The 24457-nt window shown below is 41.6% G+C and overlaps 1 protein-coding gene across 4 annotated transcripts in view; it reads right to left on the bottom strand.

Moving 5' to 3' along the window:
- Nucleotides 1-24230, bottom strand: part of si:ch211-278a6.1 (SRC kinase signaling inhibitor 1) — a 117242-nt gene extending 93012 nt beyond the window's left edge. For 2 of the 4 annotated variants that reach the window (XM_039824029.1, XM_039824030.1), the window contains exons 1-2: nucleotides 23701-24230; nucleotides 18222-18257 (exon numbers count right to left, since the gene is read on the bottom strand). In XM_039824029.1, the coding sequence (XP_039679963.1) occupies nucleotides 18222-18257; nucleotides 23701-23722 (58 nt within the window). In that variant the 5' untranslated portion in view covers nucleotides 23723-24230. The remainder of the gene's footprint in view (nucleotides 1-18221; nucleotides 18258-23700) is intronic. The other 2 variants (XM_039824031.1, XM_039824032.1) reach the window with 1 other exon arrangement.
- Nucleotides 24231-24457: the final 227 nt, after the last annotated feature.

Genomic DNA, 24457 nt, shown 5'->3' with positions numbered 1-24457 from the left:
ATGAGGTGATGAGGATATCTCAGCCCTTCACCCATGGGACCCATCCTCTTCAATCATAACAGTTCACCTCCCAGATGAGGTTCAGCAAGAGGGAGAAAAACCAAGGGCACAGACTAGTCAGTGTCTTCAGCCAGCACACTACTGAAAAGTCTGACTGAAGTGTGATGCAAACCAGCAGCAGCCATCTCATTAAGCCAGTAACCCACGGACGGGTGCTGACTTATTCATGGCCAGCTCCACGGTATAAAGGCCACTGAGACGGAGTTAACGGGCTTACTGGCGTGTGCCAGGCAAAAAACACTGAACTTTGTAGTCTGCAGTCAAATGTGATCATGGATCAAAAATGCCAACCTCGGTGCCAATCAGAGAGAATCCCCTGTGGCCCTGCCTACACCTTGCTGCATAGATACTGTAACCAAGGAGGGCACGAAGGAGCAGAGAGAGTAGTGCTGAGAGAAGGCACTGGGGAGGGAGGATGGGTGGAGACATAGATGGGACACAGAAAAAGAGAAGAGAGAAAAAATAAGACTTAAATCTGCCAAGGAATTTGTTCTCTGGGGACAATAATACACCAAATGTCATGTCAATGCATCCAATGCTTGTCGAGATATATTTCAACCTGGACCAAAGTCAGCCCAATCGACCGACTGACCTTGCCATCTCTACAGCCACAGTGCTAGCATGTGGCCCTGATACAGCGTCTGTTACATGGCCACTTAACAGGGATTAACAAGGAAAACTAAAGAGAGCGATAGTTCACATAACCTTGTTTATTTTAACCGTAGACATCTAATCTGACCTGAGAGCTCTTTCTGTAATGAAACTGTAATGATACCATTATGTCAATAATGTCAATTTCATTCAGATTAACAAAGTTGCATTTGGCGGACAAACAAACATAACACATTGGAAGATATGAATCCCAATTGCAAAATGCAGCTGCAAAGACAGGTATTGTCATGTAGAATACTAATTAGAAGTAGATATCAGATAAAATAAAGGTCTGAGCAGATCTAAACATCACTATGACAAATTCCCGACAAAGAATGGAAGGCTCTCTATCTGAAAGAAAGATCTAACATCAGTAAAAGGACTTATTTGAGGATTTAATCTGTTTTCAAGGCAGAGGAAGGTTCTCTTTCTTCCATAATATTCATATTATGCTAGTAATTTCCATTGTTTTCTCCATTCCCTGTGGTGTGGCATGCAAAATTGTATTTATGAGCAATTACCAACCACAGTACCAATCACTATGTACAGGAGAATTTATTTAAAAGCTAGTGTAAAGTGCCTTCATTCACCTTTTAAAAAAGACGATGGTATTACTTTTCAATATGTCCTTTAAACCGAGCAGTAATAGGTTTTTAAGATGGAGAACATGAGCTACAGTACGATCATTCAATTCGGTAAAACATGTCTTTTTCTCTCCCTCTCGCTCAGTTTGAATGCTCTCTGCCACGGAGGTACAGCCATCCTCTCCCCCCCTCTCTCTCTCTGTGTCCTTCACATGTCCTTGCGTGACAGTGCGACTGCAGTGTGCTTCACCGTTTCTGTGGGAGGTATCTCTGGGATCCCTATGTGTGGGAGAGGACTTCTGCCTGGCTCCCCATCTATCTGTCGCTTATCTCAATCATGCACACTCCTGCTATCCCTCCCACTGTCTCCCAATTTCTCTCTCTCTCTCTCTCTCTCTCTCTGCTGTCACGTGCAGCAAAATATCACTCTTTCATTTAGCTCTGCCCTGCTTCGCTTTGTTTTTTTGAACAAAGGGGCATTTCTCAGTCTGTCACCCAGATGATGACTGACACTGAATTGAGACATTTGTTGCCTTAATTCCTCTCAAATCTTTTTCAAAATGAATCCAGGCTCTGTAGAGAACAGGCCACAGCTACATCTCACGCCTTGACACTGCTTTGGCATGAAAATGAAGGTTTTTACATCACTATGAAAGTGCTGTCATTGACGTGGCAGGCAGGTTACTCACATTAATGTGAGAAGATCTTTTTCCACTCTCAGGGTATCCTCTCACACAAACCTTTTCAGGTACATTTATTAGAACAAAATAAATAATTTAATTTAAACTATCTATGGTTTTTAATATACTGTAACCTGCCAAAAGTGCAGGACAGAATTCTGCTGCTCAAATCTTCAAGGCTGATAATCATGATTAATAATTGTTATAATCACTGTCTAACACACACACACACACACACACACACACACACACACACACACACACACACACACACACACACACACACACACACACACAATAGCTGCAGAGAATTTCTCCTGATTGAGAGTGCTATAGTGCCAGAACTAATTAACAGCGTTTGATTGTCTTGCCGCAGAGGTGAAAGTCATTACGATCAAATTTCCCTGTGTACGCACTATATAGTGGTTAAAAACTCAAGCAGATGTTCGCAATGGGAATGCGCTGTGGGTGAGCTTAATTCACATCTATATTACGATCCTATTGAGAAAAAAAGTGTGACATCAGCCCTGCTGCTGATCACAAAGAGACTGGATGCAGAGAGGAAGTGACATTTGTTGGGCCTTTCCTTCCTGTCTCCTGACAGTTTTCACACCTATTATTATTATAGTGAAAGGAGATACGATAGTTGCCTTACAATCGATTCTCATTTTTCTACCAGATAACTGACTCCATTGACTTCAAAGTCTTTAGAACATTTTCATTGGGATTGAGCAGGCTAATTATTCTCACTGCCATCCCTGCCTTTGATAGGGAGACAGGCAGACGGTGACTTTAAAAGCGAAAGGAGGAAAACAGGAGGCTGTACATCCCTTTCCTATTCCTTCGCCGGTGATCAATCACAGCTTAAGTTTCTACAGCCTATCCTGTTTGCCCCTACTCAAACCACAGACAATTTACACACATACATACACACAGAAATGACAAAGACAGAGAGGGGTATGAATGCAGGAGCAAAGAGAGACCAAAAGCAAAAACTGTTTCACACTGCTGTGTGAAATGTTCTCTCAGGCTCCACTTGGCAGACAAAGTAGGCCTTAATGATTTATGAGAGGCAACAAAGCTTGCCAGTTGTTTGTTTTAGATAAATGCTACACAAAGCAAAAGCTAAGAACTCTGATGATGGCAAACAAAGAAAGATGAAAGTTTTTGGCCCAAAAGAAAAAAAAGCACCTAGTTTTCCTGAGCTGCACATTTCGGGAGCGGTCCAAAGTTCAAACCTGGAAGGTGTGCAAACCTTGGCACAGAAAGGGGTTTTCTGTAACAGTGCAATAGATTTTTTTTTAAACTTAGCTTTTCAAAGGAAGTGATTGCCATTGAATTTTAAGTGGGATGGATCCCTGCCTACCTCCTGCAGCAGGATGCCTGTGTCCCAACAACACCACCTGGCCAACTGCCCGCCCATCAGATAGGAACACCTGGTAGTCCTCACCAAACATCCCCTCCCCCTGCACTGCCAGCAAACACCCTCTATCCATCCGCTCAGCCTGCACAGCTTTACTCAGCTCAGCACAGAAAAACCTCTACAGCCAACTGAGTGATGCATCGCAGTACTGGACTGTGATGTACTTTACTGTATTGATACTGTGCAACGCTGTTCTCCCACAGTAACATCATGCCTCAATGATTATGTTCATAAGAAGTTAAGAGTATAGCAGAGGCCAGATTACACAATGAACACACACAATTGGAGAGCTCCACTAACAGCACATCTTGCTCTCGTTTTCTTACACACACACACACACACACACACACACACACACACACACACACACACACACACACACACACACACACACACACACACACACACACACGCACACACACATGCTACTATACATTCTCTCAACATCTGCGCTCTTCATCAGCAGCATGCTTATTCACGAGCGCTCAGGGCTGCAGAAGCACTTCCCTTCTCCTTTCCTCTGCACTCTCTCTGCCTTGATCTCCCTCTTTCCATCCTTCTCTTTCTCCGTCTGAAAGGTTTCTATGAAAGGCCTGAGATGAAAGGCTGTCCTCAATGGGAGCGTGATTGCAGAGACAGCGCTTGCGGCCCAAGGTGCTACCAGAATTGCTCACTCAGAGTCGCTCCGCCCTACAACGATGCACACTGCCATTGTCCACAGTTTGTGTGTGCAACATCAGAATGATGCTCAGTTGAACAGTCTCTTTCTTACACAGATTTATATTCCAGCAGCGTGCAGACAGTATTTGTATTCCAGAAATCACATATATATGAACCCCATATCATATGAAGATGATGTAATGGTCATTGAGATACATGACCACCGGCAGTAAAATGTAGACACACCTACTGCATAACACTTGGTGCTTTCTGTGACATCTGAATTAGTGTAAGCATATTCACACAAACACACAGTCATCATGCATACACATATACTGACATACACAAATACACACACTTTTGTTTTGTTATGAACTGCTTTTCTAATCTGCTTATCTGATAGCAAAAAGTCTGGGGACTGGTGTAGAGAGCAGCCGGCAGGACACAAACATCTGCTTATGTAAAGTTGAGTACTTTGAGAGAAACCAGGACAAACCAGACAATGGGCACTCGACTGACAAAACTGCCAAGATGATGAGACTTATTGTCTGAAAATGTCCAGAACCCCAAACAGTAAAAATCTATATCCACCTATCTCTGTGGTGAGTGGAAATGTTTTGGAGAAATCAAGAATCACTTTGCTTTTTGTGGGCAAAAGCCACCAGAAAAGCTGAGTTTGAAATCAATGCGAAGGGCGGTGTTCAGACACTGCACGTTGTGTTTGGTACTTTTGCACAGGACTGATGATGACAGGTTAGCACAGATAGCATGCAAATCATGAAAGAAATGTATTGGGAACATTTATTTCACTTCCTGTTATTGTTACATATGAGGCTAATATCTGTGGATGTCATACCTGTAGCAAGTAGCTTTTTTACAGCCATAGTGACTCAGCAATGCTAAATCACACTTTACAAGTGGTTCTGCTCAATGATGTGAGCAGTCTATCTCAGAATTTTCTCTGAGATTTTAAACATACAAAGTGAAATGTAAAAAGAAAATATTGAAAAGCAAATATTTAATTGTATCCTTAAAGTCATATAACAGAACCACACAGAAGCACAGAGAGTCCTACTCAATATGTCTTGGTTATAATAGCAGCGCACCCTTGTCGGTTCTATAATAAGCAAGGCTGCAGATCGATAATGCAGAGTGATGTTTCCGTAATGTAACCGCAAACATACTTTTCTTTCAGCGTCAGGATGAATACAAAAAGTTTAAAATCTGCCAAAGACGCTACAGTGAAAGTGATTAATATCAATCAGATGTGACTGAAATTAACTGACCGGCATGCCAGCATTACAGCTTATGTGTTGCTATCATGAGACATGAGCTATAGTGTGTAGTGAATTTGATTTCCAGAGGCCAGTGACAGACGATAAGTGAGAGAGAAGCGAGCTCTGCTAATGTTATACCGCACATGCACAAAATGGCTACAGCAAAAGCCTGCTGTCAAATCTACAGAAAGACAGACTATTACCCCTCTTAATCCCAAAGATAATATGCAAACACACATAGACATAACCCCTAAACCTATTCATATATTTGAGAGGACAGAGGATTTTCAGCCCAATTCTGCCATATGCCTCTCTCCTCTCTTATCCATCACAAAATTGCCTCTTTTTTTAGCTTCAGTCCAATTAAAGTGATTATGTGTCAGAAAGGGAAGCGTAATATGATGATTATGATGAAAACCAAACATGACTCTTTGTCAATGGCACAGGTGCAAAGCTAGACCCAGGCAGCTCTATCCCAAGCGAGTATTTGGCACACAAGAGCCAGTAATATGTTACCGTAGGGGGCAAAGAGACAAGGGATAAAAGCCGACCCTTGAACTCCCAGAGACAATAATACACACTTGTTGTTGAAAGGAGATACAAAGTGTCACAGCCCAATATCTCTTAAATGCACTTAGGCTGATTTACAACAGAAGCCAGCGCCAGCAGCTTCTTGTTAAGTGGTCTGCAGGGTTTCAATAGTGCCTGGAATTCATTATGACGGTTAACTGGTGTGATTTTAATTAATGCAGAGCTAACAATGTTAACAGTATGTTCAGAGAGTGGACAATGCCTTTAAAATCAGCATCAGATAAAATCAACTGCTGTGTTCTCAGGACTGCAAATACTGATTATTTTCAAAATCGCTTAATCTGCCAGTCAATAAAATGTTTTTAAATTCCAATCACATCTTGATATTGGCTTGCTGAAACCATCCTGAACAGACCCAGAGTGATACATTTTTGAGGCAGATATCTGCCATTATAGATATTTGAGCGTTTCACAGATATGCTAAACTATATATTTCTGTGTAGAATGTGTAAATGTGTAAGAATTGTGGCCAACAAACATACTGAGCGGGACATTTTACATTTGAAAATAAACTCAGTGTAAAGTAAAGTCAGTGTCCTCTGGTGGACAAACTATTTCATGGTGACACTGTTTGTAAATTACCTCAAAACTATCTATGGCATTTCTGTAGTAAAATGTGTTGTTACTTATTGGGTGATACGCAAATATCATATATCAGCAATAAGTTCATTTCAGAAAGGGACGATTTATAGGTCGGGCGGTCATCTTAAAACCGACGATACTGAATTTAGGAAGATATAAAAACTGATAAGCAGGAAATCCTTATATTTGATCATTTAACCATCTTGAATGATGAATTCATTATTAAAATAGTTTTTTGTCTTTTTTGACTGACAACATCCACGGCTGAAACTGCCAAAATGCTAAGCAAAAGTCTTAAAAGTCTGGGAGTTTAATTTATCGACAAATATAATTTTATCGCTGATATTGTTACCGGCCAATAAGTTAGAAAAAAATGCCAGGACAGAACTGCAATAAAGTAATTTAGGGTCTTAATTACATATTTTGATCCCGATGGAGCACTGACAAATTAAGCAAATGTGGGATTATTGTCAAACATTTTTGTTTATGCTTTTTGTGTAATTAAAACATTGATTTCATTATCATTATCATTCAATTTTTTCAATTAAACCATAAAGTCTAAAATACTTACATCAGTCATGCTCTATTGGACATTGAATACAAAGTGATAAATAAATGATATAGATATATAGATATATATATATATACACAAACCTGAACTATCACTTTTGCCTCACTGATTTCCTTACATGAAATACAGTACTGTATATAAACAGTAGTGTGGTGCCTGCCTACATGTGTTGCTCTCCACAAATACCTACATTCTCTATCTTGCAGTGCTGAGAACGTGGTGATTCCTTTTCCTGGTTTACAACAGTAAATAGTACATTATAGGTACTCTTGGCTCTAATCTCAATTCAAGTAACTGTATCGACAGCCATTTTAAACTCCATTAGTCCGCTGCTGAATTTTTTCAAACTGTTTAATGTACATGGATTTCCAAGGCGCTCTGGAGTCAATCAGTAGGATATTTTCTTCATTATTCAAAGACTGTGCTTAGATTTTAGTACACCCTGCTGCTCCGGTGGAAGGTCCTACAGGCCAGTCCTGTGGCCTCCAGACTGTGACACCAGGCAAGGGCAGCATTCAAAGGGCGGCCTGTCAGGTGGGCGGCATGCAGAGATAGGGTATTTTTTGTGATGTATCATAGGCTGGACCAGAGTGAAGACGTGGAAAAGGAACAAAGGCCACAACAAAGCCCTGCGTGTCCCTGAACTCCTCTGCCAAACACCCACCAACAGAGCAGAGGGAGGAGAAATCAATACCGACTCATGCTATGCCCAGGCAGCATCAGGTATATTCGACCGTGAAGACGAAACAAGAGAAGAAAAAAAGAGAGAGCAAAAGATGAGATGAGGAGAGGAAGAGAGCGATGAGGCACATTTTGAAGGCCAACGCTGCTCCCTATTGTTATTAGACAGCTCCCTATCCACCCTCCACTGCACAACGCTGATGTTCTTTCTACCCGTGACCTTCTTCTGTTAGATCTTGTTGCACTCTCTTCCCAAACAACTTATCTATTGTAGAGTGCCTGCAGAAATGATTCATCTATTTCAATCTGCTCCTCATATTGCTTTCAATCATGTATGCATTGTGCAAGTGTCATAAATTACCATAACAACACACAAAGTTATAAAGGTTAAATTAAGTCCAGAACAAATAGGAAATTAAGAACTTGCTGCATCAGTTGGCATTTTCCACGAAGCTTCTGTTAGTCGGGAGCTGTGAGAGCGAGATGTGCAGGTGACCAACATCCCCGAGGGCTGAGTGACACCTAAAGGGCACAGCTTGGCTTCTCCAAGACATCTGCAGCACGTCTCATTAGTATTCAGCTATGAATCATTCAAACACAGCCGGCTGTCATTATTAGCAGAAGAAAGGGACACACGCAGAGATACACACAAAAAATATGCCCAAAAATCTGCACAAATATGGATGAAAAGAGTCTGAAGGCGTCACCTTGGGCTCTGGAAAATTGTGATGAGCATTTTTCACGGTTTACTGACAGAGACTAAACGATTAATCAAAAATATTAATCTAATGATTTTTTAGATCGATTTTTAAAATCAATTAATCCGCCGATTAATTATTTTCTTGATTAAAGGTTTTGTCTTTTAAACAGAAAGCAGTGAAAATCTCCATTACAATGTGCTGGTGCTTAAGGTAACATCTTCAGCTGCAACTAACGATTATTTTCATTATCTATTAGTTTGTGAATTATTTATATCATTTCGTCTCTAAAACATCATAAGATAGTGAAAAAGGCCAATCACATTTCTCTAGAGCCAAAGATAATGTCATCAAATGTCTTATTTTGACTGACCATCAGTCTAAAATCAAAAGATATTCAATTTAATATAACGGAAGACAAAAAAAACAAACAGCAAATGATCACATAAGAAGCTGAAACCATCAAATTTTTGAAAAAAAATATTAATCGATTATCAAAATAGTTGCAGAGTAGTAATCGTTGCAGCCCTAGTCTTGTAAATGTCTCGTCCAAAAGATATAACTTTACTGTCATAGAAGACTGAGAAAACCAGCAAATATATTTACATTTACGAGTCTGTGCAGACAATAACATGTCAAACACACACAAAAAGCTCTCGGTTTGCCTGCACAAGGTGAGACCTCTCTCCTACAGAACCACATTTGCATGCTGTGCAACAACAGTTTGTGGTTAACGTGCTTATACACCGAACCAGAACAGACTACTAATGTAGAAAGGATCAACTTCAAATGAAGATACCCCTATTTATCTTTCTCTATCTCTCTGCGGTTGTGTGCGAGTAAGTCAGAGTGCACAAGCTCAGTGGAGTTGCAGAACTACAAAAAGGCACAACAACTTTGTGTCCTCGACATTTCATCGCATTATAACAAGCACTATGCGGTAACAAACAACAAGACAGTCAATGATAACCCAGTGAGCTAAAACCCATTTGTCTATTTGTGCTGGACCTGGCTGGGAGTCAGCATTTATTCTATTTGCCACATCACATCTAGGGCCCTATCTTGCACTCAGCGCAATTGCCTTTGTACACCGACGCATGTATCGTTCCTATTTTGCACCCGACGCACAGCGGACTTTTCCCTCCACAGACGCACGTCGGTAAATTAGGGAATGTATTTGCGCTCCCGGAGGCAGTTCAGCGGGTCATAGGTCAGGAGGCATTTTACAGTACAGTCCTCAAAAAATCGCAGCATTCTTTGTGGCTGGTTGTGTTTTACACAACATTTCCATGAATCATGGATGTGTTGATGACATAAATGAGGAAATATTAGAGGACTTAAGGAAAAGCGATGTTGAACTACGGCGGGATTGGACACTCCGGCGGGATCTGGTCCTTGAGTGGCAATGCGCTCCTGATGGAGCGTGTGGACGGAGATGGAGTGGGGGGAGGAGGAAGGGGCACAACAGGAGCAAGTGGTGCGTTTGGAGGCCCACGCTCCATGGCTGCAGCAATCCTCTCCAAACTGTGGAGATGCGCCCGAGACACCGCAGCAACATCGCCACCTGGTCAGGACGGGCATTTATTACTTTGCCGCATCCCGGACAGCTCCCGCTGGCGTGCGGCAGGCAAATCTGCCGTCATAATAGCAATCCGCCATGGAACATGCGCGCCTGCTCTTAAAGGGAATGTGAGATGACGCTCTGATTGGTTTATTGCACGTTATGCCCAAACCACACCTAGCTACTTCAGACCAACCCATTTTAGATTTGCGTCGGGCGCACGACTCATTTATCCCGCCGGTATAATAGCAACAGCGCCTGAGATCTGCCCACAAAGCTACTTGCGTTTCACGTTTGATACTTGCATTTCAGATCGTTAAAATAGGGCCCCTAATGTCTATTGAGGGCTCCAGTCACTTTAAAGGTCCCATGGCATGAAAATTTCACTTCATGAGGTTTTTTAACATTAATATGCATTCCCCCAGCCTACCCGAGCCCTGGGTATCCTGCTCTGCCTTTGAGAAAATGAAAGCTCAGATGGGCCCATCTGGAATCTTGCTCCTTATGAGGTCATAAGGAGCAAGGTTACCTCCCCTTTCTCTGCTTTGCCCGCCCAGAGAATTTGGCTCTCCCCCCACCTTGATCCCCCCCCTCTCTCCTCCTCAATAGCTACAGACACAGAAATGGCACATAATAAGGAAAACTCATAGTGCGACTGGCTCTAGTGGCTGTAATTCTGCACCAAGGCTGAATTTCGGGAAAGAGACTTCAGATACAGTATTAGGGGATCACTAAGGCCTATATAAAAGCATCCAAAGAACACCATGTCATGGGACCTTTAAAACATTACAACATCAGATGTGTTTGCATGCCAATGTAAGTGAGTCAAAGTGTATTGTTGTTATACTGGATACAGTGTGTACAGTAATATACTGTAAACACACAATGTGAATGCACATAATTATCTTTTCTCCCAGCAATGCTTCAAACTGTATCCAAGGGAGATTTTCTCCACTCAAAATGTGGCTTCACTGTTCTCAAGTTGCACTTGACACATCACAGAAGGTGAGAAAGAAACAAACGGCAGTTGTGTAATTTCAAAGACAACACTGGGGAAGACACAGAGCAATAAGGCGAGGTCCTCCATGGCTTCAGCAAGCTTTTTCTGGCATTTTCCACAGCATGTTTTAATGAAACCAGTAAAATACAAACTCCCGCAAACACACATGGTGCATTTATAATTCTACATAGTTATGAATATTTGAAGCTTTGTTTCAGGGTGAGTGTCAGTGAAACTTGCGAAAGCTGAAAAAATTTGTGATTGATGTTGATGTACAATGAGCGGATGCACAGACATTGCCTGCATAACCTGAAGAGGCATCACATATGGGCAGGGAAGCAATTTCTTAGGGAATAAATGGATAATAAAAACCTTATACAATAATCTTCATAAACACTATGACTTATCTCTGACACCACCTACCCAGCACCATCCCCATTTAGAAATGACAGTTTTTCTAGGACAGATTACTCAACAGGCCTGCAAAGTGTCACTGAGAGACTCGCAAAACAGATGCATCAGCCAGGCCAATATTAGCTCATGAATATATATATACATAGATAGATAGATAGAGATCATAGCTATAGTGTACAATTATCAGATTGTTTTTTTAAACTCTCAAATATCAATGATGGTATTTGCCTTAAAAACCCTGTATCAGGCTATAAAAACAACCACTAGGAAATCCCAAACATCTTCAAGGAGACGCACAATGTTCACAAAGAGTTGCAAAATGACTAAAAAGACACACAATTACCATAAAGAGATGCAGAAAGCCTACAGATGCAGAAATGACCACAAACAAACATAAACAAAGACGCAAAACGACAAAGTTTGCTCTTGTGTAGGAGGGGTAGGGGGCCTGTTGTCTCATAATCCACCATTCCTGGCAATATTTAACTCAATGAACAAATATCATGGAGGTCTGAATGACTTCAGTGACCCATCTGTGTGCACTCCTCCATCTTCAGAGCATCTGTTTGGCAGTGGGAGGGAGCGGACCAGGCTGGATAAGCCCCGGTGCCAAACCCTGGAGCTTCTCACTGCAGCCATCGATGCAACATTCCTGCTGCCATCTAGAAGGTGGAGCTGATGTTGTACTGTGACGTCCTTTGGCATTCTGGTGTGCCAAGAGGAATCAAGAGGAAGGAGAGAAAGCTGCAACACTGGACAAATAGCCAGCCCCCAGTTCCTGGCCAAGCCAAAACACATCTGCCAAAAGGAGCAGGCTGAAGGAGCCACCCTTCTGCACAGAGGGAAATAATGGACACTAAAATCTTGCACAACAACTATTTTCTCAAAAAACTAAATAAAAAAAAAAATAAAAAAAAAAAAAAAAAAAAAAAAAAAAAGTCCTCCCAAAAAAAAAAAAAAAAAAAAAAAAATTTTTCTTTTTTTTCCCAAAAACCCCTTTGATAAAAGATGTTTTATTGCTCAATTAGGTTTAAACATTGTTTACCAGTGTGAAAGAACTGGTAAGTGGGGTCATAATGGATGTTTACACATTTACTGTATTACACAGTAGCATTAATCTACAATGTCAGAGACTGTGAAGTTATGTTTTTAGTGGGCAAACCCGAGAAAACGCAGTGAATGACTGTAGAGTTTAAGAGCTGGGGAAGTGAAGGAGATTGAGCTTATGTGTATGTGCGAGAGTGCAGCATGTGCACAGGTGTCAGTGAAGTGATGCCAACAAACGTGGTTACAGTGATCTTTTTTATGTGTACAGCATCTAGTGTTTAACCCCAGAGCCTTACTTCTCATAATCACATTACCCCTCGCTGCCGGTCTGCTTCCTCACAGCACCTCCACAGACTCAACAATCAGCTCTGTGAGCCTCTTGTTTCCTAGTAACTGTAGGAGAAATGAACGAAGGAGCTTTTCTAATCCCCAAGTGTCTCTCAGTTGTGTGCATGCATGCATTGAGTTCCAAATGATTACATGTGTATGTGCGTATGCATGAACGCATGAATGTCTATGGTAACATGGGAATATACTATGTTGACAGTTTGTCAGGTATCTAAAACTACTTCAGTCTAATGCAACAACCTTGTAATATAGTCTACCTTTATGTAGGTTATAATGTTCAGCTATGGTTATAATGCTGTTAAATTATACCGCTTCAGAAGTGTTCCTAATTTTGTCCGCACAGTTTATGTCAATAAGTGTGGACTTAATATTAGAAACACCATTCAGTGCAATACAGTTCAACAACACCACAAACTACATCTGCCAAATGTTCTGTTGAATCAAAAACTGAACATAATAACTTTCATAAATGTAGAATATTGTACCGTTTCATTTACTATTTATGTATTTATTGTATTAAACTGCATTTGTTTTAGCTAGTTGTACCTAATAAACTGGGAACTTGTTAAGTCATTTGTCTAACAAATTTGCTAAATATTCTCTGGATTTGCAGCATTTCTCTTTTACATAATTGTAAATTGAATAACTTTGGGCTTTAGACAAAAAAAAAAGAAAAATTTGAGTTCTGGCATGAAATGAGTAACCATTGATAATGAAAATAGTTGTGACTTGTAGCTCTAAAAAAATAATAATTAGAAAACAAAATAAACAGAAACCAAATCCAAACGAAGGAGCATGTCCACACCATGACAACCTATAAACAGGTATTGGCAGTGATAACCTCTGTGTGCAGTCAACACAGCTCCACAGTTACTGAACAAGGTCAAACATTAGCAGGAAACTCCTTGCTGCTAAAATTATGACCATAGAGTGGACTCACTACCACCAGCAACAAAAAACAATGCTATGCACAAAACCAGACAAACATATCCAGTTATATTTGGCATTTTCCTCCCTCTTTCTCACCCACTGCTCACTACAGTAGAAAGCCAATCCATCCCAACACTTTCTCAGCTCATGATCTCAGAAAATCTCTGCACAGTGTTGATATCTCTCCCGCCTGTCGGGCATTACACACACACACACACACACACACACACACACACACACACACACACACACACACACACACACACACACACACACACACACACACACACACACACACACACACACACACACACATACACACACACATACACACACACACACATCTCCGTTTTAAAAATGTCATGCAGTATGTTTCCCATTAATGCCTCGGACTGAGGAGATGGATGCCACCAAGCTAATCGATGAGGAGACACAAAACACAGGCAGCATCGGATGAACTAGGGGGATACAGGTCTTTCTCAGTGGAAAACAGAACTGACCTTTTCATAAACACTGCTCTAATAGTTTATGGCAGTGTGTTTAGGCTCATCCTTGGATTTCACATGCAATGTTTGTGACGGCAGCAGCCCCCATTTCAGAAAATCCAAGCTCAGCTGGACTACTGGATAATGCAAGTCCGTATCAGCTCCCCAGCCGGTTACAAGCCATTACATGTATATTAGTGGGCGATAACATGGGAATTGGTTTCCTTGTCAGAAGGGTAGCTCCTAGTGGGGAAATGAGGAAGGAAATGCAAAGTGATCCACAAGGTTGCAGCAGAGCATAGCCTTTCTGACTGCAGAGACTTGCAATGGCATGAAGAAGTGCAGCACAGAATCCGCACACGAGAATATACTAAAATAAATGAGTGATTTAAGAGATTAAGACTAGCAAACAACTGACAGTAAATGTTGACTGAGAGCAAAGATGGAAATCTAAATTGTAGGGGAGTCCAAAGGCAGCGCAGATGCTTCAATTCGCAAAGTGATGCTAAATCTCTCATTGCAATTTGATCAATCAACCTTTAATCTGGAAGTAGAGTTTCAAGCAGAAAAGAAGGGCATATAGGGAGATGGTGAAGGAGTCTATTGAGACGGAGACCAGAATGAGATGAGGGATATGTGGATCAGTAGCAGGAGGCGGCTCGTCTGCCCAAATTCATCAGAGCCTGCGCTGCCTGCTTTGTATTCCTGCGTGAGCAACTTGGGAATGAAAATCAGAAGTGATGGGAGGAGAAAGTAGGAGGAAACGGTCTGAGTGAGAAGAAAGAAGACTATTACTGCTTCTTCAAGCGCTTCACTAACACAACCCTCTTCATTTCCTCTAACTTTCCCCCTTTTTCCTTCCTTCTGGGGAAGTTTCAGAAAACGATTGTTTCTCAGTTGCTTTACAGTTCAGCCCCCTTTGTGAAGTAGCACAGATGCCAGAAATGATTCTTTAGCCCAGAGGTATCTGAAATGCACGCTAAATCAGGCTCTCCCAAATATGAAATGCACTCCAACCTACACTCAGGAGTTGACACATTTGTAAGTGATTCACCTCAACTCTCACGGAACCTTTTTAGGCATTCACCTGGCTTTAATGTTTAATAACAACCACAAAAACATGTAACAAAACACAACAGGAAAGAGAACATCGCAAAATGATCTGCATCCCAGACTACCGATGTGCCCGTGCAAAGAGGAAGCAGATGTATTAGAATCTGACACTGTGTGCCCCATTTCTACGAGTATTTAAAGCAGAGTGTATGCATGCTGCTATTGCAGGTGCCCGACAAAACACCGGGTGAGGCTCAAATGGATGTTAGACGTCTTTGTTCCACAAGGAGAGATACCATTTAGTTGTACTAGTAGGTAGGAGAAAGTAGCGTTCTGGTCAGTGAAAAGCTTGTCAGTGAACTCATGACCTATTTTTCTTCTTAGTCTCTCATTTCTTTTTGCAGCCTACAAGTGACAAATAATGATAACAACTTACAGGAAGAAATGAAATGTGTGTTTTGTTCCATAATGACAAAAAAGCACAGATGGCAGCCTTTTTTTTAATCTCAAAACAAGCCCAAACCTTTAAAATAACTACACTACACTATTCATATTGAGTTCTCCTGAGGCTTTGCCCACCACATTTACAAGCATAAGGGGAGAAATATATTAAAAACACATTTCAAAATAATGCAGTCCAGTACAACACCACCACTAACTACAACCTTAAAAAATGAATGTATAGTGGAATTAACATCTCTCTCACAGTGTCAACAAAAACTGCAAATTACAATCTTTGTAAATGTAGATTTTGTGGTAGATCTTTTGTAGTCTATATCGACAACGTTTCATTTCCGGGATTTATCAGGTGCCGCCGGAAATTCCGCGGGATGTCCATCATTTCGGCCGCATGTCCGTAACCTTCCTCTTCCTTTGTGTTGGCATTTTAAACTTGATTCATAAATACTATGGTTAACTGCTCCTCAGATCTCTGCAGGGTAAATCCAGACAGCTAGCTAGACTATCTGTCCAATCTGAGTTTTCTGTTGCACGACTAAAACAACCTTTGAACATACATGTACCACCAAAACAAGTTCCTTCCAGAGGCTATTTTGCAGCGGCACCGAGGCTCCATCCAGCGCTTAGCGCCCTCCATGATGATTGTGATTGGTTTAAAGAAATGCCAATAAACCAGAGCACGTTTTTCTCCCATCCCGGAATGCTGTGTGGACCAGCCAGACCCTCCTCCGCCGCGCTGTGGAGGATGATCTGGCAATGCGAGACTACATCTTTTGTAATGGATTGCCGTAAATTATATAGATGTATCTAATAAAGTGGCCAGGCAGTGTGTTTAAAGCAATCTTAATATTTCCCTGGGATAGTATTTTATTGGTATGCATATACCCCCCAGTATATGTCTTTATACTGGGGGGTGTGTGGGTGAAGAGAAAGTAATAGAGAAGGCAACTGATTTGGGAGAGAAGATGGATCTTAACTTGACGGCAATAAACAAACACAGATGAATCCTGTAACACAGCTGAGGTATAAATACCCATTAGCAAAAACTATTAAAGCAAGAGTTCAACATTTTGGGAAATGAGTTTATACATTTTTTTGCTGAGAGTTAAATGAGAAGATTGATACAACCCCCACATCTGTGCAGTAAAACTGTAGCTGGAGCCAGCAGCCAGTTAGTGTAGCCAGTTAGTGTAGCTTAGTATAAAGACTGGACCCCCATAAAACAGTTTGAGATAATTGAGTTCTAGAGGTGATTTATTTGCCTTTGGACATAACCACGCTAGCGTTTTTCCCTTGTTTCTAGTCTTAAGGCTAAGCTAAGCTAATCGGCTGCTGGCTGTAGCTTCACCATACAGACATATAAGGGCATTTTCCAAAATCATCAAACTATTCCTTTAACCTGGATAAAGCTACATTAATGAATTTATGACTAAAACATTACTTACTACTTATACTTAAATATAGATTGGAATGGCTAAAAGTCAGACAGTGTGGTTATCTCCAGTTGAGGGCTTCCAGTTTTGAGCCTGATCCTGTACAGTAGGACTGACTCAGGTTTATTTAATTAGACCAAAATAAACTGTAAACAAAATTTACATGCACGCACATAATCTTCAATGAGCTGCAAGTCAGTTTTAAAGTCACCACACGCACATTTTATAAGTTGATGTCTATGAAAAGCAAAAGCACACTTTGGGAACACAAATGAGTAAGATGTCACAATCCTGAAAATACTGACTGGGTAGTTGAAGGAGAGGAGAGGAGAGCCTTATCTATCATTTACCAAAATTAAAATGTTGGTCAAGTATGTTTTTCATATTTGCTATTTAAATAACTTTCTGCAGACAAACTGAAGGTTTTCAAAGCTCAAAATGTCATGATGTCATCCTGGCAGCCCGTGCTTCTTCTTGTTCTGTGTTTTTGTTTGTTTTCACTCATGTTCCTCCCTCCTGTTCTGATGACTGTGAGCTGTGGGCGCGGCTTAGCTGGCAGGTGGCGCCAGGTGAAGCTCATTCCATAATCACCTTCCTGCAGTATTTAAGGCTGGCTCGGCAATCCTCTTGTTGCCAGGTTGTATGGTCTACTAGTGTGGTATAGTTGCAATCCTGGCTTCCTGTGTTATGTGTTCCTGGTGTTTTAGCTTGTGTAGCTAAAACAGTTTTTCTGTGTTTATCTCTTGTTGCAGCCTGCCTTGCTTGTTGTGTGCCTGCCTGCATGCCTGCCTGCTTGCTCCTCCCACCTGCTTCTCTCTCTCTCTCTCTCTGTAAGGATTGGATTCAGACTCAATTGTTTGTTGGACTCTGGAGGAGGCCTACCACATGGTCATCGCCACCACGTCACGGGGCACGCTCTGGAGAGCGCACAGCACCCACCACTCACCACTGGATTCCCTCGACACAACTCCCCCTTTTTTGCCACCAGCACAATTATTGTATATATTTCACGCATTAAATCACTTAATCTTACTTTTTTTGTTTGTCGTCTGCTTCTGGGTCCCACCTCCTGTGCCGTTCCATAACACAAAAAAGGGCAAAAAGTCAACATTAATCACTATAAGAAAAGTTGAGTTCTGCAGTCAAACAACTACCTTTGCCTAAACAATTTGAATATTTACCTCATTATCTCCTAGATTTTCACAAATTGATCTGCGCTGTACCAACTATCATTAAAGTAGAAAACAGATGCTGCCTTAAAATACTGCCTGGAAGTGGTGCAATTACTGCTCTGGTGTATTTAAACAATACATATATAAACTGGCATTAAACAAATAGAAAAGTCTAATTTTGCATCGTTAACATGCCAAGATGTGTTATTCTCATTATATGATTATATGGATATTTTCCCCTTCTTTGTCCTGCTGCAGCACAAAGTAAGTAGTCAGCAGAAAACCATTTGTCCACAAGGTCCATTTTGTTATGTCTCGCTACAAGTGCTCATATTATGCTCATTTTCAGGTTCATAGTTGTATTTAGAGGTTGTACCAAAATAGGTTTACATGGTTTCATTTTCAAAAAATACCATATTTTTTGTTATTCTTTTCACCCTGTGTGGTGAGCTCTCTGTTTTAGCTACAGAGTGAGGCATCTCACTTCTGTTCCATCTTTGTTGGGAGTCGCACATGCACAGTCTAGGTGAGCACTGCTAGCTAGTCAGTTGCAGAGTATGAGGCCGTGCCACGCTAGCAGCTATATAACAATAAAAGAAAGGGAAAAGGCCAAAAAGCATAATATGAGCACTTTAATACACGACAAGTTGTTTTTATGACTCACAGGATGGAGCACATTAGGACAGAAATACTGTTCTACCAGATCACTGTGGACCAACTACAGCTTTGTAAGCAGGGAAAATCTAGAGGATAATCAAGTAAATATTGGCCTCCTAGAACCACACTGCAATTGCTTTGCTGTTCATTTCCAGCCAACTTTATTTTGTTTTGTTTTTAAAACATGACCATGATTGTTCCCTGACCTTAACCACTTGCGTATTATTGTAACTGTGACAATGATTCTCCCCTAACCCTAGCAAAGTATTCAGTTTAACCCAAACCATGATGTTTCCCTCAGTCCATCATTATGCACAGATATCAAACTGCACATTATTGTGGCATGTAAACAAGGACCTTTGACGAATGGAAGTAATATTAAAACTCCTGTATCATAAATGACCTTGCTATATGACCTAGCTAACTAGTGTGATTACCACTGCAGCTGTGAGACGCTCATCATATAGACCACAAACCCCTGGAGTAAAAGATCAAACCATTCACATAGTTTGATTTTTGACTTGCAACCTCAGTTCACATTAAGGATTCCCTTACCAAAGTACCAAACTGAAAAAAAGGACAAAACTCTTAAATAAGATGTGAAGACAGTCCCAGCTCTGTAGTGATCATTTTATCACAGAACTATCATCTATCTATTCATATTGAAGCACGCCTCAATCAATTTAATCCTAAAATGTTGCATGTGTATCATCGCTCCTTTGTGCACTAACACATTTGTGAGCTCAAGCCCTGGTGCATTTGCAACTTGCTGTGACAAGGACACTGCATGAAGCAAACCTAACATAAGGACCGGCTTGCTGGTTTGGAAAGAGAAGCCTGGCATTTTCCCACCAATATGTGCTCAGCCCCCTTTCATGCACGCAAGGTTGTGCCTCAGAATGTGTGGAGTGTGTATATCATGTTAATATTTTGTTTAGCAGATTTACTTTAACATCAGTACAACTCTGGCACTACTGTTTTCCCAGCAGGGTCAATTATTTCAGAAATGCCCTGAAAACATGCAGCTCCTCTGCCAAAAAACATTGCATCACCATCAGCCAATCACAGGGCGGCATTCATATAGCTTTGTGAGGCACAGACCTAGGGAAAAAGCAGGTGCGTAAGTACAAAACAATGCCTGAGATCCACACGACTGCATGCTGTCAATAACTTAATCCTTAAATGCTGGGGATCAGCTGTGGATTTAGTAATAGACAAACATTTCTTTCAAAAATTTGTATTACTTGTGATCTGATCCTTGCTTAAATAGACTTCAACAAAGGAAGGATATAATGTGGTTCAATTGAGGTTGTGTCCTTGCACGTTAGATAAATATCAGACAGGCACACGATGACATGACCCGGTACAGTCCACCTGTCTACTGCTTTCAGTATTGTCCTCTAAAATGAAAAGATGGTAAAAACAGACCAACAGAGCTCAGCTGATTTCAAAACAAACTCTATTATCCCATCAGAAAAGCATTTATCTGCTTAGTTTCCTTAAAGCTCTCTTTGTCCAGCTTATACCGGTTTGGTAGTAAGTTCTATAATGTAAATATGAATCTATCCCTGTCAGAAATATGGCTCACTAAACAAAGTCTACAAAGGTTTATCCTCCTTCATCCATACTCCATATTGACTGTATCATCCGGTTGCCAACAAGTCTGTGCCAATGTCAAGATTAAATCCTCTACATTATCTGTGATCAAGTTCAAACATATCACAAAAAATATAACACGCTACCTTGGTCAAGAGGTCATCACATCACCTCATACTTTCAGTCTTGGTCCAAATGTTACTGGATTGAGTTTATATGCAGTAAATAACAGCATGTTACTGGAAAAATACATCCTATTCTTCATCACATATCAGCTACACCCACAGCATGTTTATGTATTCTCCTTACATACAGTGTGCATGCAGTATAACAGCATCTCAGTTCCTGCAGGCCCCTCCCAGACACGGTTCTGCATTCGCCTCACTAGAGAGGATCAGCAGATAGACAGACATGTGTGTTGACATAAACCTCAGCTGAACATACTAGGTATAGCATGGAGGCATAAAGCTACCAGGATCTGCCGTCTCTGCACAATGGTGACATCACGATAAGCATTAACTCTGCAGCAGGCTAATACTGGGCTTAATGCTTGACTCTGCTTAATCTATTCTTTATGGTTTAGCCTAGCAGTGTGAACTGGTACAACTCTAATGGGCTTATAGGGATGCTTCTTTGTGCCGTGATAGGCAGTGGTTTAATGGTGACTACCATGTACAAGTTATACTTCTTTAATGGCCAACTTGACAAAGCTAAGCCTGATCTGGCTAGGTCACTGGTAACCTGAATGCACAGCCCAAACCATAGTGTGACAGTGGTCTTTGGCTGCAAAAAGTTAAATAGTACCTTGAACTGCCACTAACAGCAGTGTCAATCCTTACTACTGAATAATAATGAAAATAATAATGCATTTTATTTATATAGTGCTTTTTTTAAACACTCAAAGACGCTTTAAAAAGTTTTTAAACTGCAGGCCCATACATCTAGAAATCTTTTGTTCCAGCACACTATTAAAAACTGTGAAAATAAACTCATTGCTTTAACATTCAGCCAACTCAATTCTCTGTTTTTAGGAAAAAAGACAGCCATGGCTCAGTATTCAGCCTAATCCATGTCAATCCCTCTAAGATAGACACTGACTACAGACAAAGCACCAAGGACAAGCTTTACGGTGATAAAGCAAAACAATAAATCCAGTAGACACACAGACCTCTGGCTAGTGCAAAAGGTCTCACTGCAGCTTGTGTCTGCTTTCACCTGAGCCTCAAAACGATTTCCTTTTGCGTTTAAAAAGACACTGATATGAGTGTCTGACAAGAGAATTTAAATATCAACTTGGGAGAAATGAGAAATGAAACTTCCAAAGGTTATCCAGGGAAAAAAGCAAACACACAGCAGCCGAAAACTGACCAAACAAGTTGAGTACATCAATATTCTACACCAAACGCATCTGAGAAGAAGCTGACAAACAGGTTTAAAGAGCTGTTTACTATTCGACTGTTGAGCCCTTGCAATCATCCAAGTAATGGCCTCATTTCGACACTCAACACTGTTAAAAACAATGATGATGATGCCAGACTTCAGCGTTGCAACTTACCTCTCCATCTATGTGCCAACCCTTTTTTTGTCTTTTGTTCTTTTAAACTTCCTTTCATTCTTTCCCTGTCTTTGATATCCTCTATTTCTTGCCTCTGTCCCCTTCTCCCCACTAGCTACCAGACTGTGCCTGGGTGAGAGGCAAGCAAGGAATGAAGAGGAGGGGAGGAAGAAAGGAGGGAGAAATAGATGAGGGAGAATGAAGAGATAGAGAGGGAAATAAATGTTGTTGAATGTATTCCCAAAGCTGTGCGGCGCTGCCCTTTTCTCTGAAAAGTAAGCGCTCGCCCCCTTCCCCCTCTCTTTATTTCTTTGCATCTTGATAGTGAATACTTTCCCTCTGTTTCCTGTCAGAAACTCCTTTCAATCCAAGGAGTGTTCACTTTATTTTCCCCAATTCTTTCTTACTTTCACACCCATGTCCTTTGCACTCTTTTCTTTGTCTCTTCATTTACACTCCCTCGTCCTGAAACACAGGTGTCACACATGGACACAAATGCAAATATACAGCATACTGCATGCAGAAATACAATATGTGCACATACACATCTAGAAGCAAATATTCCTGCCTCTTACCAGGAATCAGAGACCTTCAGTTCATTTTCAAGCAAAGCATTTTCAGGATGCAAAGCTTGCAACTGGTATTTTAACAAAAGGATTGTAAAATTGTGAAATATAGAGATTAAAAGACAGATTGAGAGAGAGACAGAGAGAGAGAGAGAGAGAGAGAGAGAGAGAGACAGAGAGAGAGAGAGACCCGAAGGGAATAGAGAGAGCATCACATGAAGGAGTTTACCCAGCCGATCATCCATTTACAATACCATCCCCCATTCACTCAAGGCAAAGCTGCCTAGTCCACTCATTAAGCTATCATTACATATGGCAATTATTTAATTTTTTGTACTTGTCTTTGTTATTTCTCTAGCTTATTGTCTTTTACACACATGCACACCTTGAACCACTTTACTTCTAAGAGCTCATCCATGTGGTTGACAGCAGCAGTTGCAACCGCCACTCCAACACACATAAACACACACACCCATACACACAGGTAGGCACAATCACACTTTGCACTTAACTACACACATCAAAAACCTCTCTCCCTAGGCACCACCCTCTTACACACACGCGCATGTACGCGCACGCACGCACACGCACACACACACACTCACACCCACGAGCACCACCTGCTTCACTGATGGTACTTCTGCTCTACACCAGCCCCCTCCCATTTCTTGATAATCCCACAAATGGTGCCTCCACCCTGTGTTCCCAGCACCTCATCCTTATATTCAACATCCCTGCAAGCCTCTCCCCATGAACCTCACTCCTAACCTACTACCCATTAACCGATGCTTCCCTACAACATCACTCTCCTCAAGTGATGCTGCGCTCCCCGAGCCCTCAGCCCAACCCCCATCCCCTGTTTTCATAGAGTGTAACAGGAGGACAGCCAGCTGGTTGGGAAGCACAACATGCAGAATCAAAAAGATACCTGCTACACAAGTATGCAAGGAGATAGGGTTGACATGCCTTGGGATGGTGCATTGCCCATGCTGCAACACGGACCGCTGCAACTGAAAGTGATCGCGTTTCCTGTTCCCCCTCCTCTTTTTTCCTCTCTCCTCCTCCCTCCTCCTGTCCCTCGCTTTCTGGTCTTCACAAAGCGCTGGTTCTCTCCTTCCTTGTGCCGGTCCCCGCGCTCCTATTCGCTCCTCTCCTTCTGCCGTCCTCCTTCCCTTTGTCTTGCTCTTGCTTTCTCTTCCCTCTGCTAGAACCTCCTTTGCGAGATGGCTGTGGTCCAGCAGCGGCGCTCCTGACAGTACTGCGCGTGTGTGACTGTGAGCATGTGTGTGTGTGTGTGTGTATGTATGTGTGAGGGAGAGGTTGAGTGGGAGAGCCTGAGTGTGTGTGTGAGTGAGTGAGTGAGTGAGTGAGTGAGTGAGAGAGAGAGAGAGAGAGAGAGAGAGAGAGAGAGAGAGAGAGAGGGGCGTACTCTTCAGCAGTATGAGCCTTGGGAGACTTAGCATGCCGGTGCAGGGATGCTCAGCATACAGCCAGCTAAGAATGAAGCACAAATTTTGCCCATGACAAATTCACACTCCCGCACCCACTCTCTCTCACTTGCACGCTCCATGCCTTATTTCCTCCCCATTACACATTATACTCTCTCTCTTAAAGACACAGGCGGCACACTGCTTTGCTACACGCCTAGGGCACATCTCATGATATGGTAATAAAGGGGAGTCCAGGGACATGGTCCTGTGTGGGGCTCAGCAGCTGAGCTAGC

This window comes from Perca fluviatilis, chromosome 15, assembly GCF_010015445.1.
Source record: "Perca fluviatilis chromosome 15, GENO_Pfluv_1.0, whole genome shotgun sequence".
Lineage (NCBI taxonomy): Eukaryota > Metazoa > Chordata > Actinopteri > Perciformes > Percidae > Perca > Perca fluviatilis.
The sequence above is the reverse complement of the archived record's forward strand: the minus strand, read 5'-3'. Positions and strand labels throughout refer to the sequence as shown.